At 47.7% G+C, this 17,952-nt stretch overlaps 2 protein-coding genes across 3 annotated transcripts in view; both read left to right on the top strand.

Moving 5' to 3' along the window:
* RBM34 (RNA binding motif protein 34) overlaps positions 1-6,776 on the top strand; it is a 59,494-nt gene extending 52,718 nt beyond the window's left edge. For both annotated transcript variants that reach the window (XM_085856149.1, XM_085856148.1), the window contains exons 10-11: positions 6,081-6,199; positions 6,326-6,776. In XM_085856149.1, coding sequence (XP_085712275.1) covers positions 6,081-6,199; positions 6,326-6,709 — 503 coding nt within the window. In that variant the 3' untranslated portion in view covers positions 6,710-6,776. The remainder of the gene's footprint in view (positions 1-6,080; positions 6,200-6,325) is intronic.
* Positions 6,777-11,485: 4,709 nt separating this feature from the next.
* LOC147012259 (MAP/microtubule affinity-regulating kinase 3-like) overlaps positions 11,486-17,952 on the top strand; it is a 185,236-nt gene continuing 178,769 nt past the window's right edge. The window contains exon 1 of the mRNA XM_085856141.1: positions 11,486-12,011. Coding sequence (XP_085712267.1) covers positions 11,970-12,011 — 42 coding nt within the window. The 5' untranslated portion in view covers positions 11,486-11,969. The remainder of the gene's footprint in view (positions 12,012-17,952) is intronic.

Below are 17,952 nucleotides of genomic sequence, written 5' to 3'. Positions count from 1 at the left end.
CCTTGCTTCCTCAGCTCTCCCCACTCTTCTACTGGCAGCTGCATACGAGCATCCACACAGGCACGATGACGTTCCAGGCTTTCATCCACTTTATCAACCCGAATGTTCGTTGCATCAATTTTATCTACCAATTTTTTCCGTGTATTTTCCCCCTCCAATGTAATTTCTACCTTTGTTTCCTCCAATCTATCCTCGAATTTACTTTGTATTTCCCCTAATTGAACATCCACACACTACTGCATCTCAGTTTTCATTTTCTCCATCTTTTCCCCCAATTCATCCCTCATTAAATCAATCCGTGCACCCAACTGTTCCCCCATTACCCCCAATTGATCTGTCATTTCTGCCCTCTGTGTCACGAATTGATTTGCCATTTCTGCCCCCTGTGCTGTTATTGCACTCATTAAACGTTCCAACATTGTCCAGATCGACATCGCGCCGGTTTCCGGTGCTGCCGGCTCCATTACGGGCAATGAAGCACGGTCCACGCTCGGAATGGGGGAGGTTTCGATCCTACCCCCGTCTCTCCCTTCTTCCCCCGACTCGCTGCCAGACACGTGGCCTTCCTCCTCCAATATCTGCACATCCGCCATGGTGCAGAAGTCCCGTTTGCCGCCAATCAAATTTAATTTGAAAACTCCCGCCAAAATTTTCCCGCGCTCGCGCGCTTTTCTGTAGTAATTTTATATTCCAATTCGTGGTGAGATTTTAATCCTGGTATATTCTCCCGATAGCAAATATAATTTAGAGGGGTTCGAACATCCAACACCCTGACACCAATGTGACGTCCACGGGACTTGAACAGTCCCGCCAACGTAGAATGAGCCGAAACGATGGAGGCGGTTTATTTATTTATAACCCAAAGATGGCGGTTTTAATCGCTCTACCGCAAACGGGACGAGGAAGGTGGCACGAGTCGCTTTTCACTGAGTTAATAGTGTTTATTTCTCTAACCAGAAATAATAATACTCGGCAAGAGGAGGGATCCGGGGCGATTCGACGGGATGGTGGTGTGGGTTCGGCGTGGGAGAAACACAAACAATTCCAATAGATATACAAATCTCAAACCCTCTAAGGCGCCAGGTGTACACACACGCACACACACACACACACACACACACACACACACACACACACACACACACACACACACACACACACACACACACACACACACACACACACACACACACACACACACACACACACACACACACACACAACGTAGCTGGCCCGTGGTGTAGACGCAACAGTCCCTGGATTGGCGTCGGACGAGCTGGCGTTGCGCTCGTCAGGGGCGGGAGACACCGTGGTGCTGTCTTGGCCCAAGTCCGCTCACAGCCGCCAGGGAACCAGTTCTGGCGCCAAGTTGCAAGCAGGAGAGGGAGGCAGGTCCGCCCGCCGTTCGACCCCGTACTCCGAGCCAGCAGAACCCCAGAGCCAACCGAGGTGAGGCACGAGGCACAGCAAGGCCACGAGACACGATGAATCCAGGAACGAACCAGCGCAACAATCGAGCACGCTCCGACCCAACAGCCTCCACCAAAACCGCTTTTTCTTTCTCGATCTTCTTCCCCCCATTTCCCCGAACAGAACCTTTTTATCCTCGAGTCCTCGTCACTTCCAATCGAGCCGTTTTATTGGCCCTCCGCCGTCGCCTTCCGCCAATTGTGATCACGGGGCGGAGCCATCCGCAGCACTGTCCTGTGACGTCACGGCAAGCCTCCAGGGAATACTAACAGGGTTTACGCGAACACACTTACCCTATCCCGTCTCCCTATCTAATTACGTGGCAATTATCATTTCCCCCTTAAAGAAATGGACATTTACTAGACAACTTATCACCACTGAATTGCTTCTTATTACATCGAGATCGTGGTACAACTCGAACAGCATGGCATACCTAATTAAACATCCTAATTACCCTTTGAATGCATACCCCCCCACCCCTCAGACGTAACAATATCATAGGTCACGTGGTTTGGCAGCCATATTGGATTTCCCTAAAACTTATAAAAAATATATACACCACTTAAAAGAAGTGCTGGCAAGGGTTTGCAATCTCTGATTACTCTTTTTCTTGTTTCGGGATTGTAACCATCAGAAATATATACATCCACAGTCGTGGCCAAAAATGTTGGCACCCTTGCACTTTTTTCAAATAATGCACCATTTCTTCCAGAATGTTGTAATTAAAAATCTTTTGGTATCCACATATTTTTTTCTTTGGTTTGCAGTGGAACAAAACAAAAACAGATGAAAAAATTATGAAATCTTAGCTTATTCAACACAAAAATACTAAAATGGTCTGGACAATATTATTGGCACATTTTAGAAGTTGTTGGAAATTATTATATTCCAATCAGGTGATTCTCCTTTACTTTGTACAGGCATGATGGGCTGAATGGCCTCCACCTGTATAAGATTTTCCTTGTATTTGGAACGGAACTCATCTGTGGTGAGTTGTAGGTGCCTGCAATATAAAAATCACTCGTTCAACCAGTTTAAATAGAGGAGAGGAGTAATTCTGCTGTTTTGTGTCATTGTGTGCACCGAAAAGAAACCAGAGTATTGTTTGAGGAGGTCAGACATTACATTGTTCTCAAGCATGGACAATTTCAAGGCTACAAGTTCATCACCAGAGACCTTGATGTTCCTGTGTCCCCCGTATGCAATGTTATCAGGAAGTTCCAGGCACATGGCACTGTAGACAACCTCCCTGGACGTGGACAGAAGAGAAAAGGTAATTGAAGATCACAGCGGAGGATTGTTGGAATGGTGGAGAAAGCACCTTGATCAACTGCCAAACAGATTCAAGCTGACCTGACACAAGGTTCGACGGTTTCAACTTGCATCATCCGTCGCCAACTCAATGAAAGAGGGTTCTATGATAGGAGACCCAGGAGGACCTCACTGCTGAGAGACATAAGAAAGCCAGACTGGAGTTTGCCAAAACACACATGAACAAGCCAAAATCCTTCTGGGAGAATGTCCTGTGGACAGATGAGACCAAACTAGAGCTTTTTGGTGAAGCACATCATCTATGTTTACAGAAAACAAAATGAAACCTTCAAATAAAAGAACACCTTCCCCACAGTCAAACATGGGGGAGGTTCAGTGATGTTTTGGTGTTGCTGTGCTTCCACTGGCACTGGGTGCCTTGAATGTGTGCACGGCATCATGAAATCAGAAGATTACCAAGGCATTTTGGAGCCCAATATTCAACTCCGTGTCAGAAAGTTGGGTCTCCGTTGAAGATAATGGGTCTTGCAGCAGGACAATGACCCCAAACACACTTCAAAAAGCACCCAGGAATGGTTCAAGACAAAATGCTGGACTGTTCTGAAATGGTCAGCAATGAGTCCAGATCTAAATTCCATTGAACACCTGTGGGGAGATCTGAAAACAGCAGTTGGGAGGGAAAAAAAGCACTCTTCAAATCTGGAAGAACTGGAGCAGTTTGCACAAGAAGAGTGGGCAAGAAGAATAAAACAAGGACTTGAAAATATAATAAAAGTAACGGATGGAGAAAAGAAAAATAGCCTTTTCCTTTCTCCCTCACCTCCCACAGCCCAAATATACAAGAGAATGCGGAGGAAAATGGATGGGGCAGATGCAGTGGCGATGTGGACACGCAGCCACATACCTGAGGTGCCCAGACCCAGTCAGTGAGTTCTCGTCAGTGTTCCAGTTATGCGAGCTCAATAGATGACTCATCCTTCTCTGCCTCAGATTCTTCCTCAGGCTGTCGATGAGGTGCTGACCTTCACCCTCCTTGTTATTCATGGCTGACAGGAACGAGAAGGCAGGATGACGCTCGTGGAAGTAGTGTTCTTTTTTCCACAGAAGCTTGACACCAATTGCTCATAAAACCTTCCTTTCTTTACCCTCACACACTTTTGTTCCTTCCCATTTGAGTCTTCTCAGTCTTTGAGTCTTCTGCTCATGCGAACTTGTCCCATTTGCTTCTGCCATTCTGCCTCTCAGCCTTTCTGCTCTCTGAGCTGATGCTCAGGAGCTCTTTTTGTCCCTGCTCGTGTGAGCCTTCCCTGTTCACGTCTGCCTTCGGCTTCTCTCACGATCATCAAGATCCTTTACATCACCTCTTGCCTTATCTCTCCCGCATTGGTCCACAGCTGATGGGGGTGGGTCCACGACGTCACTTTTGGCAAATGCCACGCTGTTTTGAGGGAACTTTCAACGCACCCCCTCACCCCTCCCTTTATGTGCCCAAAAACTGTGATGAGAGTCCCCATCCCCCCTCCCCCTGCATGCACGCAAAATGCCTGTTCGCACTGCTCTGCACTGTACCACACCCGCAAGAAGTACCGCACCTCACAGACCAGGACGAGCACCAAGCATCATGAACGTGCATGTGAGATGCGACATGAATATGCTTGTGAGAGCACCCAATGGGTTAACAACCACAGATGGGTTGAATGTGCCCTATTAAACAATACGTGAATGGAGGGAACACAGAGAGGAATTCCGCCGGACCGAGGGATGACCGAACGTGTGGCCGAAAGCAAGACCGTTGGGGTGAAGGAGGGACTGTTGAAAGCATGTTTGATCCACCCATCCATCCATCGGGACCATACTCTGTGCAGAGCGTTGGTGCTGCCAAAGCAGATATTCGCTATCCTTCTATTTATCCTTCTACTCCTTCGCTATTGGGCACAATACTGAACGGGTCGCCACTCCGACACAGGATACCAGCAAGCTGGCACTCATTTTGCCACCCTCGGAAGGATGACAGGCGGTCAACCCCACCTGGTATTAATTCAATGGTAAGGGGATTTTGAACTCAGGATCCCAAGCCCACCACCCTAACCATTAAGCCAACACCAGGCATATGTTTGATGGAGGGGAGATTATTGGTGGACTGTTGAAATGGGGTAAAGGAGGGAAGATTGAAAGTAGCAGAGGGAATGAACAGAATGATGGTCTGAAGGAAGAAATGCTGAAAGTAACAGAGGGGGAGGGGGGAGACATTACACTGGGAAAATACAACCTAGCCAACGCATGCCCCCCTGAACATCTCCTCGCCAAGGGACCAAGGATTATCGATACAAATACTAATGAAATAACTGATCCTACGGTCACTGACGTGTCCATGTATGAGAAATGCGTTCCAGAGAACGCATTTCCACTGCTCCAGAGTCCAATAGTGGTGAGCTTTACACCACTCCAGCGATGCTTGGCATTGTGCATGGTGATCTTCGGCTTATGTGTGGCTGCTCGGCCATGGAAACCCATTTCATGATGCTCTCAACGAACAGTGCTTGCGCTGACATTGCTTCCAGAGTCAGTTTGGAACTCGGTAGTGAGTGTTGCAACTGACAGACAATTTTTCCATGCTACGCACTTCAGCACTCGGCGGTCCCATTCTGTGAGCTTGTGTGGTCTACCACTTCGTGGCTGAGCTGTTATTGCTCCAAGACGTTTCCACTTCACAATAACAGCACTTGCAGTTGACCGGGGCAGCTCTTACATGGCAGAAATTTTACGAACTAACTTGTTGGAAAGGTGGCATCCTATGACGGTGCCACGTTGAAAGTCACTGAACTCTTCAGTGCGGCCCATTCTAAGGCCAGTGTTTGTCTATGGAGATTGCATGGCTGTGTGCTTGATTTTATACACCTGTCAGTAATGGGTGTGGCTGAAATAGCTGAATCCACTGATTAGAATGGTTGTCCGCATACTTTTGGTCATGTGTTGTTTATATATTTTATGCTGTGAACAAACTTTGGACGAGTGACGAAGGTTGTGGTGAAGATTCATCAAAATCGTTTGTTTGGTTCAAGCGATACTGACTGAAGTGTTTAATGACTTACTGACTCACCTATGGACACTGCTCAATCGCATTAGCTCACAGGATTAAAGTCCAGGTGCGCTAATAATTGTGATATTATTTATTTATTTATTATTATGTTTTTTTTTCCGTAGGACAACCGATGTGTCTATCAGTTTATTTAATTTGCCTTTTCAGTGAATTATGAATAACTGTTTTGATTCAGCTGTCGCTTACCTTCCACATTCTTCCTCTGCTTATTTGTAAAGTCTTGCTTTATGTTGTGCAGATATTGAAGAGGAGGCTGTACGGCAACATTTTGAGATGTGTGGCTCTATCTTGGGTGTCCGCATAGTACGGGACAATGACTCTGGTCTTGGAAAAGGCTTTGGCTACATCCTTTTTGAGGTAAGCGACAGTGTGGGTTCAAATATCTTTGGCCGTGTGTGTCTTGAGTTGGTGCTGTGGTCTGCTGTGGACTTTTTTGCTTGCTTTGCACAATACATTATGGGTTGAAGATTGTTCTCTCCGCAGAGTGCAGATGGTGTGGCCCTAGCTCTGCAGCTCCATGGGTCCGAACTTTCTGGGAGGAAGGTGCGAATTCAACGGTCGGTGCGCAATCCAGTTGCCAGAAAGAAACCTCCAGCAGCAGCGGACAGACGCGCTCGTGTGAAGAAAAAGAAAAGGGTCGACAAGGCTGATAAACCATCATGGCTAGTTAAAGGCAAAGCTGATTTTGTTGGAGAAAAGGCCAAGCAACGGGTCAGCAAGGTTCATCAGCAGGTTACGTGCAAAAAACAGGTCAATTTGTGGGTCAACAAGTCCAAATGCAGGAGTGACAACAGCCTTCCGACCCAGCGTAACAACCGTAAGAGCAAAGGCAAAAATGTTTTGAAGGGTCGCAGCTATAAGAAGTGAATTTTGATGAACAATGTTATTAAAGATTTATTTTTGTTTAAAAAATAAAATAAAAGTCACAATTGTTTTCCTTTCTCTGGTGTCATCCAGGAAGCTAAGTCGTGCCACCTACGTAGCCCAGAGGCAGCTCCAATTCGCGCCCTTTATCATTGCTTCCGGTGCTGGTTATTTTTAGTTTCTCACCTTCCACTGATTCCAGCTTTTGGCTCAACTCCATGGAACCAGTGTGTGAAATCCATGAGATTGGGTTAGTCATGGCCTTTTTCTTTTTGTGGGTCTTAAACGTGACCCATCACTGTCAGTGATGAGTCTGACAGTACACTACCTCGTTTCTCAGCAAATACGAGTGATTGAGATGCATATAAATTCTCCTCTGAGCTCCCTGACAGGTGAAAATGTATGCGGCGTGAGTAGCCTGTTTACACTGTGAAAGCGAACGTGTGGGCGTTCGTGTGGAGCTTGCCAGGCTGACAGAAGCCAGACCTATCCAATTCTCCTTGAGACATACTACCCCCCATTGAGGTGCCATGGATGATTACAATGCTGGCTGCTTGCAGATGTACCGTTGGCTCGGTGATGGGGGGAAAATAATGCTCGTAAACAATGATTGCATATCTATTCGCACACAATGCCGAGTGAGCCCTTTGTTACACTGCGTTGCTGAGCAGCAAAAGTATGACTGGTTTAAAATGGCATGCAATGTAAACTCGATCCGAACATATCATGGTTGCTATTTGCAACATCTTCTTTAACAGCCCCAGTTATTGCCGTGTTCTTGTGGGGGTGGCCAGGGAAAAATTTTGGCCCAAGTCTTTCACGAACTGGCTCGAAAGGCCTGATGCTCGACTAAGTATTTTGGGCAGGAATTTGGCGATGGTGCCCGCGATAGCTGCGAGACACATAAGTATGGCAGCAGGAAGGATTGCATTGCAAGCATCTTGATGAGGGGATGTCAAGCTTGCAGTCCCCTCAGCATTTGCTTGTAGGTGTAAAATATATCCAGCGTAAGTAGGGCCTTCTCCCAGCACCCTACCTAGGTCACCCCTGGTGTGTGCACATGTGTGTCACGAATAACCTTGTGTTTGAACTTGCCCTTTCCCCCTATTTTCTGGTGCTGTACATTATAAATGGTGACGTGATTTTTTTTTCAGGTGGGGGTTTGGGGGGATTATCCCAGAATCATTGGACAAAATAACTATATTGCAGAGGTGGCATAAGGCTGGCTATCTTGTCTCCTGTGTGAATGTTAAACTTTCCCTGTTGTCTTTGGGGTAAAAGTGTTGAGAGTTGCAAAACAAACCGGTAGTTGCTGGCAAGATCCACATGCAAAACTTGATACACCAAAGTAGTACAGCCCCCCCCCCCAGTAAGTATTGCTGTGATTTTTAATTTTTTTTTTTTGATGTGAACCTGACTACCCAGTGGTGTACATCTGGGACATCGTGTCGTGTGGAAGTGGGCATCACGTGAATGCAAGATGCAGATTGTGAGACTTAAAATCGTTTTGACCATTGCCTTGTTGGTGAAACTCACTGGGTTCACACATGCATTTGTGCAATAAAACAAATATCTTGGTGCACTGCATGATGAAGACCTCTTGTGACTCATGGTGAAAGGTGGTTGGCATTCTCGCCCTGCTTGGCAAGCTTGGGTTTGCGAGGGTAAGTAGCCATGGAAATCGACCATTTGAACTCACATCGGTCATTGAGGAAAGAAAAGTCTTTAATCACGTAACCAAGTAGGGGTGGTTATCTTGCACCGAATAATTTTTAGGTTATTTCTCTGAAATGAACTCAGAAGAGGTGCCCGTGTCTGGCTGTCCGTACGTACGTCTTAACATTTGACTAAAACTCACAAACTTCCCAACCGATCCAGACCAGATTTGGTTCGATGCATCACAACAGCAAGGTCTCATGGGGTTGTGCTCCCCATCCGGATCCATCCCCTCAAAAGGGGGTGAAAGGGAGGTTTTGCCCACAAATATTGGTATTTTATTCAAAAATCTTCTCTGCCAGACAGATCCAGCCCAAACTTGCTACAAGGCATCGGGACCATCCCCAAACCTGAAGTTGTGCTCCTCATAGCCGGATCTCCCCCGGAAAGGGGGCCACGCCTCCCCCCCCTCAAATCTCTTTTTCACTAAAACATCTTCTCTACAACTACCTTACTGATATGGACCAAATTTGGTACAATGCATCAGGACAGTAAGATCTCATGGGGTTGTGCTCCCCATCTGGATCTGCCCATTTAAAGGGAGGTTTTGCCCACAAATATTGGTATTTTATTCAAAAATCTTCTCTGCCAGACAGATCCAGCCCAAACTTGCCACAAGGCATTGGGACCATCCCCAAACCTTAAATTGTGCTCTGATGGCCGTATCTCCTCTGGAAAAGGGGCCACGGCTTCTCTTCCCTGAATCCCTCAAATTCACCAAAACATTTTGCTTATAAACTACTTGACAGATGTGGACCATATTTGGTACGATACATCAGAACAGTAAGTTCTTACGGGGTTGTGCTCCCCATCAGGATCGTCCCCCTAAAAGAGGGATTTCACCTCTAATTCAGGCAATTTATTTAAAAATCTTTTCAGAAACCGATGGTCACATGTAGACCAAACTTTTCGTGAAACATAAGTACCATGCTGTTCACTTAAGTTGTGCTCCCCATAGCCGTTCCACTTCAGGAAGGGGAGGGGGCATGGCCCCTTCCCCCTTATCCCTCATTTTCACCTCACCTATTGAGGAAATAGCAGTCAGTTACCCACGGAGCAATTTTTTTCTTTAAATACGAGCATATATACTTTTGTTCAATTGCAGCGACATCATTGACATTTGCATCCATCGGTTATAAATGATTGGTAAGAAGGATAATGTGGGAATATAATTACCAATTCCTTGAATGACAGCTGTCATGGATCTAGTTTGATATTTTCATCATCGCATCCATCAGTTTTGAGCCAATTGGAGTGGAGCAGAGCATCTGCCAGAAACTCAAGAGTTGTTTTGAGCCATCCAGGTGCGTTTGAATCTCCAATGGTATCCCACTCCTCGATGCAGGCTTTGCCATTTTCTCAAGGGGAATCGAAAACGTCAGGAGAGGCATTCAAACATAGCTTGTGATGTCTTTTCGCTCTTTTAACAGCAATTCCTGAAATATTTAACTGAAACTGTCTCTAATTCCATCTGTTTAAGCATCTTTTCATCCAAACTTTCTTCTTTCATGGAGATTGATAGTTTGTTATTCATTGCGATGTAATCTTACCCAGCCATCGGGACCATACTCTGCACAGAGCGTCGGTGCTACCGCAGCAGTCTCCTGGGCTATTGGGCACAATCCTCGATGGGTCGCCACTCTGACACAGGATACTTGAATGGCTCAATCATCCCAGCAAGCTGGTACTCATTTTTCTGACCTTGGAAGGATGACAGACTGAGGATAAACCCCACCTGGTATTAATTCAACATCAAGCAGGCTTTGAACTAAGGATCCAATGATCTTAGGATCCCAAGCCCACCACCCTAACCATGAAGCACACTTCCCTCCAGGTCTTCAAAACAGCTGTTCACCACCATCTCTTATCTTCCTCCATCGTAGCTGATAACGCACGCGTCCGATGTTTTCGTGGCACGAGGACTGTATGTGACAACAACCTCACAAACAAAGCCCAGAACGAATTAAATTAAAACAGATCATGGCAGGAATGAGGAGCAGGAGAGAACGCATGTGGTGGACAAGATGGATGCAAAAGGAAACTCCCAAGTTTGGATTGAGGAGGGATCGGGGTATAGGGTTAACGAGGGTAGAAAAGATCATGGTTTTGAATTGGGGATGATCTGAGTTGGTGATGAACAGCTGTCTTGAAGACCTGCAGGGGAGGAATGAAAGTGAAGGGGATGTAGAAGTTCATTCCACAGGTGGGAAGAGAGAGTGATGAATGAGTGCAGGTGAATTTGTCAGTTTTTGAACGATGTTGTGGATTGGGCTCAATGCGCAAAGAATGAAAGATCTGATCAGTCGTTCATTTTGAACGGAGGAAATTGTTGCGTTCAAATGGTGGATCAAATCTGGGGTCGGAATTGACGTCGATGACGTCATCAGAGGCCAGTGAAGAAAAATCAAACGAAGTTGATCACTTGCGGGTTCAGGTAGGGAGGGGGACGCAGGTGAGACGTGAGAATTGAGGTCATGAGGTTAGTGTAGGGATCGCGGGGGCAGGAGGGGGTTAAATATTCAAATTAACTTGATTAATACAACTCAGGTGCTCGGAGACCGATTTCAACGTTGTACAGGGCAGTATTTTTTGTCTACAGGTGTTTTTGTCTACGTGTCTGCTTCGGATGATGGACGACACGTGTCCGCGGGTCATCTTTCAAATGCAGAAATATCAATAATCGATTTTACTATTGCGAACCGTGTGGAAAAAAAACAATTATTTTTAATTAAAAAAAAATTTTTTTTTTTCAAATTATTAAAATAATTTTTACTTGTAAAGAAAAAAAAACTTTTGTCATTTTGTTTGTAAATGTACCCGTCAGCGAGCAAACGGCGAAAGTGTTTCGTGTGAAGGATAATCCCGGAATGTTATTATTTATTTAATTTCTCCACAAAGTATCAGTTCCAAGCTCGTCGGGCCCGAATTCCACGAACGGTGCTCGTGAAATCTTCTCACGAGACGGTACTCCCTCTCTCTTGCATTCGATGGAAGAAGAAGACGAAGAAGAAGAAGAAGAGGAAGTATGAATTCACCAATGGGAAGCGGGTTGCTGCATGACGTCATAGTCAGCTCCTCCCGACGCGGACGGGCCGCGGCCGCCATTGTGAACGGGCGGAGGCGGGTTGTCTGGTTGTCGGGTACGGCTTTCCCGGGATGAGGGCATCGGCGCGGGGCTGTGTGAGCGCCGGCGTCGTTCGCATCGATTTGGGATCATTGCAACCCGTGTAAAAAAAAAAAAAAAGCTCGGAAGATTTACTGCAGCAGTTTCGTCCTCAGTCCTGTCAGACACGTCCCCCGCCGGTGGAATTGCCATCATTTGATGCCACCGCGGGGTCTTTCTCTGCACGATGCCTCGGACCGCGGCGGTACCGGGCCCCGGGCGTTTGGGAGGCGCGCCCTGATGGACGGACACTCCAACTGAGGTTGGGGTTGGAGGGGAGATCGGAAGGTTCGACATCGGGGAGCGAAGTGTCATCTCTCGCCTCCCGCCCTTTACGTCTTCTTCTTCTTCCTCCTCTTATTCCTTCAACTCGAAATCACCAAGATGTCCAACCGGCCGTCGCTGGCAGAGCGGGATTCCGAGCACGTACGTACGGCCGTGTGAATGGCTTGGCTTGGGTTGCGGGTACTTATGTTCGATCGAGTAACAATGGTCTTCAAACCCAGGAGGATCCCCAAGTCTGGTCATGGACTCTCGGGATGCACAAGTGAAGGGAGCACGTTTTACCTGATCGTTGTTTGTTTTTCTTCCTCGAATTGGAGGCTCGTTAAACGAACTGAACCGATGATTTGTTGATCGGTGGCGACGAAACATTCCGTGGGAAGTCTTCTGTGGGATGTTCTGCTCCCATGAAGCACCACCACCATGTGCACGTTGTTGTTTCCAATTCGTGAACGATAAATTAACATATTTAGTAGGACCACCACCGCTTTCTCAGATCTTCTCACGATCTCCCTGAGTTTTTTTTTCTTCTTCCTCTTCGTTTCTTCTCTTCCTTGTTATTCATCTGTTCTATTCCTTCATTTATTGCTCGTATTTCCCCCGTCTCTTTCAAAACTTGCATTTTTCTCCCCCCCCCCCCCGCCCCTCTTGTCATTCTTTATCTGGTGCCTTTTTCATTGCTCTCCCACCCTTTTTAATTCTTCTTTCCCTCCCACCCCCATTAGTCCCTCCCCTCGTCTCCACCCCCATTAGTTCCTCCCCTCGTCTCCACCCCCATTCGTCGTTCCCCTCGTCTCCACCCCCATTCGTCGTTCCCCTCGTCTCCACCCCCATTCTTCGTTCCCCTCGTCTCCACCCCCATTCGTCGTTCCCCTCGTCTCCACCCACATTCGTCGTTCCCCTCGTCTCCACCCACATTCGTCGTTCCCCTCGTCTCCACCCACATTCGTCGTTCCCCTCGTCTCCACCCACATTCGTCGTTCCCCTCGTCTCCAACCCCATTCGCCGTTCCCCTCGTCTCCACCCCCATTCGTCGTTCCCCTCGTCTCCACCCCCATTCGTCGTTCCCCTCGTCTCCACCCCCATTCGTCGTTCCCCTCGTCTCCACCCCCATTCGTCGTTCCCCTCGTCTCCACCCCCATTCGTCGTTCCCCTCGTCTCCACCCCCATTCGTCGTTCCCCTCGTCTCCACCCCCATTCGTCGTTCCCCTCGTCTCCACCCCCATTCGTCGTTCCCCTCGTCTCCACCCCCATTCGTCGTTCCCCTCGTCTCCACCCCATTCGTCCTTGCCCTCGTCTCCACCCCCATTCGTCCTTGCCCTCGTCTCCACCCCCATTCGTCCTTGCCCCTCGTCTCCACCCCCATTCGTCCTTGCCCCTCGTCTCCACCCCCATTCGTCCTTGCCCCTCGTCTCCACCCCCATTCGTCCTTGCCCCTCGTCTCCACCCCCATTCGTCCTTGCCCCTCGTCTCCACCCCCATTCGTCCTTGCCCCTCGTCTCCACCCCCATTCGTCCTTGCCCCTCGTCTCCACCCCCATTCGTCCTTGCCCCTCGTCTCCACCCCCATTCGTCCTTGCCCCTCGTCTCCACCCCCATTCGTCCTTGCCCCTCGTCTCCACCCCCATTCGTCCTTGCCCCTCGTCTCCACCCCCATTCGTCCTTGCCCCTCGTCTCCACCCCCATTCGTCCTTGCCCCTCGTCTCCACCCCCATTCGTCCTTGCCCCTCGTCTCCACCCCCATTCGTCCTTGCCCCTCGTCTCCACCCCCATTCGTCCTTGCCCCTCGTCTCCACCCCCATTCGTCCTTGCCCCTCGTCTCCACCCCCATTCGTCCTTGCCCCTCGTCTCCACCCCCATTCGTCCTTGCCCCTCGTCTCCACCCCCATTCGTCCTTGCCCCTCGTCTCCACCCCCATTCGTCCTTGCCCCTCGTCTCCACCCCCATTCGTCCTTGCCCCTCGTCTCCACCCCCATTCGTCCTTGCCCCTCGTCTCCACCCCCATTCGTCCTTGCCCCTCGTCTCCACCCCCATTCGTCCTTGCCCCTCGTCTCCACCCCCATTCGTCCTTGCCCCTCGTCTCCACCCCCATTCGTCCTTGCCCCTCGTCTCCACCCCCATTCGTCCTTGCCCCTCGTCTCCACCCCCATTCGTCCTTGCCCCTCGTCTCCACCCCCATTCGTCCTTGCCCCTCGTCTCCACCCCCATTCGTCCTTGCCCCTCGTCTCCACCCCCATTCGTCCTTGCCCCTCGTCTCCACCCCCATTCGTCCTTGCCCCTCGTCTCCACCCCCATTCGTCCTTGCCCCTCGTCTCCACCCCCATTCGTCCTTGCCCCTCGTCTCCACCCCCATTCGTCCTTGCCCCTCGTCTCCACCCCCATTCGTCCTTGCCCCTCGTCTCCCCCTCCCACTATTTTCTCCTCTTCCCCCCCCATATTTTAATTTATTGTTCCCCCCTGCTGCTCCTGTTTTTCCTTTTCTGCATCCTTTTACTGTAATTCACCGTCCCGTGCTTGTTTGCATGTTTGTTTGTTTGTCGCGCTACTACTACTTCAGTTTTTGTCTGATTACATCCACACATACTACATAAGATCTGCATGACCCCAATTAGTGCATAGGGGTGTTTTTATCTCTGTCGGTGATCTTGGGGGAGGCTAGTTTGGGGGTGGGTCGGGGAGGGGTGGGTGGGGGGGTGGCGAGCAAATTCTCTATGTAAATGCGTGTTGTGTACCGCCACTAAAGGTGGGAGAGGGTATTCCAAGTCCCCACCCCAATTCAGTATTCCTGTACCCACGTTTTCCAGTGCGGTGAGGTGTTTTGAATTCTGCAGCTGGAGGTATATTGACTTGCACGTTTGAATAAGGATAATAACATTATCCGTTATTGCAATGCGTGGACTTACAAGTCGGTGAAGCCGACGTACATGCTTTGAACTCTGCTGCACCTACGAGCTTGAACCTGCATGGTGACAGCTTTGATAAGTCAAGTGGTCATCTTGGACAGAGAAAAAGTGGTTCGCTGGAGATGTAAAGGAACCTATTTGGGAAAGAACTGAATAGCCAAGTTTCAATAAAACGGGTGGTTTGTGATTTCATCTGTCCCGTACGTGGAACGAGGCTCCAACATCTCTTCCACACTGTCTGCAACCATCATTGACGCTTGGATTGGTCGACACATCAACTTGCCCTACCACTAGCAGATGTCCCGTGGTGATTCTCAAACTTCTTCTTCACTTCAACACCTGTCGTGACCAAGGGGACTGGCCACTCGCTGAAACGTCAGCTTTACCGACTAGCAAGTCCAGCTTTTTTCAATTATGAACTTTTACAGTTCCTTTGCCATATGTGGAGGGCAGAAGAGTATGCAGCAACAGACTGCCGTTTACCTCAGTCGTGTGAATTAGAGGACGACTTGCACTTGTGACCAGCTCTGCTTGCATTGATTTCAATGTTCTTATTAATGTGGATCTATTAATCTGCATGATGACTTGTAGCTGTGGGTCAAGAAGAGTGAGATCTTGGTGATGGGGAAGGAAAGGATGTTTCCCAGCAATTCATTGTGAAGCCACGAGGATAATCCTTCCAAGTACATTCCTGACTCCTCATGTATCCTCTTGCAATTCTGTAACACTGGAGTTGCTTCTTGGTGTTCTCCACAGTGCAAGCAGCTACCTTTGTCTTCAGAACAGTTTCTAGAAATTGGCCACTATCACGAGTGCATTCTTCCTCATTTGTGGTGCTGTTCATACTGGAAAGCTTCTGAAGCAGGAATGTTTTTGTCTCCTCTGAGACAATATTCAATTGGTCCTCAGTGGTTGAAGCAGGGGATCACTGCCATTTGCCAAGGCATCTACGAGTATGTGCTCATTTTTGTCCTACAAGACTCACCATGAGCAAAGCTGCATTGCACTCTGCTCTCCCACTTCCATCCAAAAAAGACCCTGTGATTCTGAGACAGAACAAAAAGACCCTCTCTGGGCAGTGGGGATGGACGAGTGGCGGAAAGCACTTTCCGAGTTCCAAAGAGTAATGACTCCTTTCATTGGGTAGACTACTTCTCTGTTCAGTCTGCTCCAAGCTCATGTCATTGTGATTTTGAACAAAGTGTCTGCAAGTGTTGTGAATGGAAAAGATTTGAAGATCTATGACCTCTCTGCATTTTGGAATTGGGATCGAGATAATGCAGTTTGTCGAGAAATAAAGTCCCCCACCATGCATAGTTCGGATATTTCGGGAAGAAAAGGTTGATAACTGACGGCAGACCTGATAATGTATGTGTCAACACCATGCGCATTTCACATTGCGGATCTCTATGTCCTGTGGACAATATACATGTATGTGCTCCTGAAGGATGTCATTGCTCCAAGTTGTCCCAATTCCCTTGAACTGTACTGAAAAAATTATTTCAGATAATCTATGGAATGAGTGACTCTCCTGGAAATAGTTTTGAATGTTTGTTTGGTCAGTGGGAGCTTTTCTACAATGGTCATCAGCTCTTATTTAGAAATACCTATGTATGTATATATATGTATGTATGTATATATATGTATGTATATATATATATGTATATATATATATATATATATATATATATATATATATATCCATACTCTGTGCAGAGCGTTGGTTGCTGCCGATGCAGTCTCCTTGGCTATTGGACACAATCCTGGGTGGGTCCGACACAGGATACCAGCAAGCTGGCACTCATTTTGCCAACCTTGGATGGATGACAGGCAGAGTCAACCCCACCTGGTATTAATTCATCAGTTGAGCAGGATTTGAACTCGGGATCCGAGGATCCCAAACCCACCATGCTCACCATTAAGCCAGCACCAGGCACATACATTCATACATACATGATACATGGATACCTTCCTACCTACCCACCCAAAAATATTGGCACCCTTGCACTTTTTTCGATTAACTCACAATTTTCTCAAAAAATATGTTGAAATTGACAAAAGCATTTCTCTACACAATTCTTCACTTCACTGTTAATATTACAGAACCTTTGTTTTTTATTTAGAACTCAATATATCCTTTTAAATCAGAAAATAAAAAGAAATGACATTGACAAAATTATTGGCACCCTCGACTTGATATTTGGTAGCATTGCCTTTGGACAAAATAACTGCAGTCAAGCACTTCCTTTAGCCATGAATGAGCTTCCTTCACCTCTCTACTGTCAGTTTGTCCCACACTTCTTGTACAAACTGCTTCAGTTCTCCCAGATTTGAAGGGTGCCTTCTCCCAACTGCTGTTTTCAGATCTCCCTACAGGTGTTCAATGGGATTTAGAGCTGGACTCATTGCTGGCCACTTCAGAACAGCCCAGTGTTTTGTCTTGCACCATTGCTGGGTGCTTTTTGAAGTGTTTCGGGTCATTGGCCTGCTGCATAACCTTTGGCGGAGACTCAGCTTTCTAACACTTGGGTTAAATATTGTGCTGCAACATGCCTCCTTGGTAATCTTCTTATTTCATGATGCCATGCACACATTCAAGGCACCCACTGCTGGAGGAATCACAGCAACCCTAAAACGTCACTGAGCCTCCTCCATGTTTGACTGTTGGGAAGGTGTTCTTTTCTTTGAAGGTTTCATTTTGTTTTGTGAAAACAGAGATGATTTTATTCACCAAAAAGCTCTAATTTGGTCTCATCTGTCCCAGAAGGATCTTGGCTTGTTCAGGAGAGTTTTGGCAAACTCCAGTTAGGCTTTCTTATGTCTCTCAGCAGTGGGGTCATCCTAGGTCCATTACCATAGAACCCCCTTTGAATGAGTTGGCGACAGATGGTGTGAGTTGAAACTGTTGTACCTTGTCTCTGAAGGTCAGCTTGAATCTGTTTGGCAGTTGATCGAGGTGCTTTCTCCACCATTCGAACAATACTTCACTGCAATCTTCGATCAAGTTTTCTCTTGCAGCCATGTCCAGGGAGGTTGGCCACAGTGCCACGGGCCTTAAACTTCCTGATAACATTGTGTACGGTGGGCATCGGAACATCAAGGTCTCTGGAGATGGACCTGTAGCCTTGAGATTGTCCATGCTTGGCTACAATCTTGTGTCTGACCTCCTCAGACAATTGTCTG

The sequence above is a fragment of the Eptatretus burgeri genome, chromosome 15, assembly GCF_056783735.1.
Source record: "Eptatretus burgeri isolate ZD-2024b chromosome 15, Ebu_testis_v1, whole genome shotgun sequence".
NCBI lineage: Eukaryota > Metazoa > Chordata > Myxini > Myxiniformes > Myxinidae > Eptatretus > Eptatretus burgeri.
This window is presented reverse-complemented; position numbering and strand designations above follow the sequence as displayed.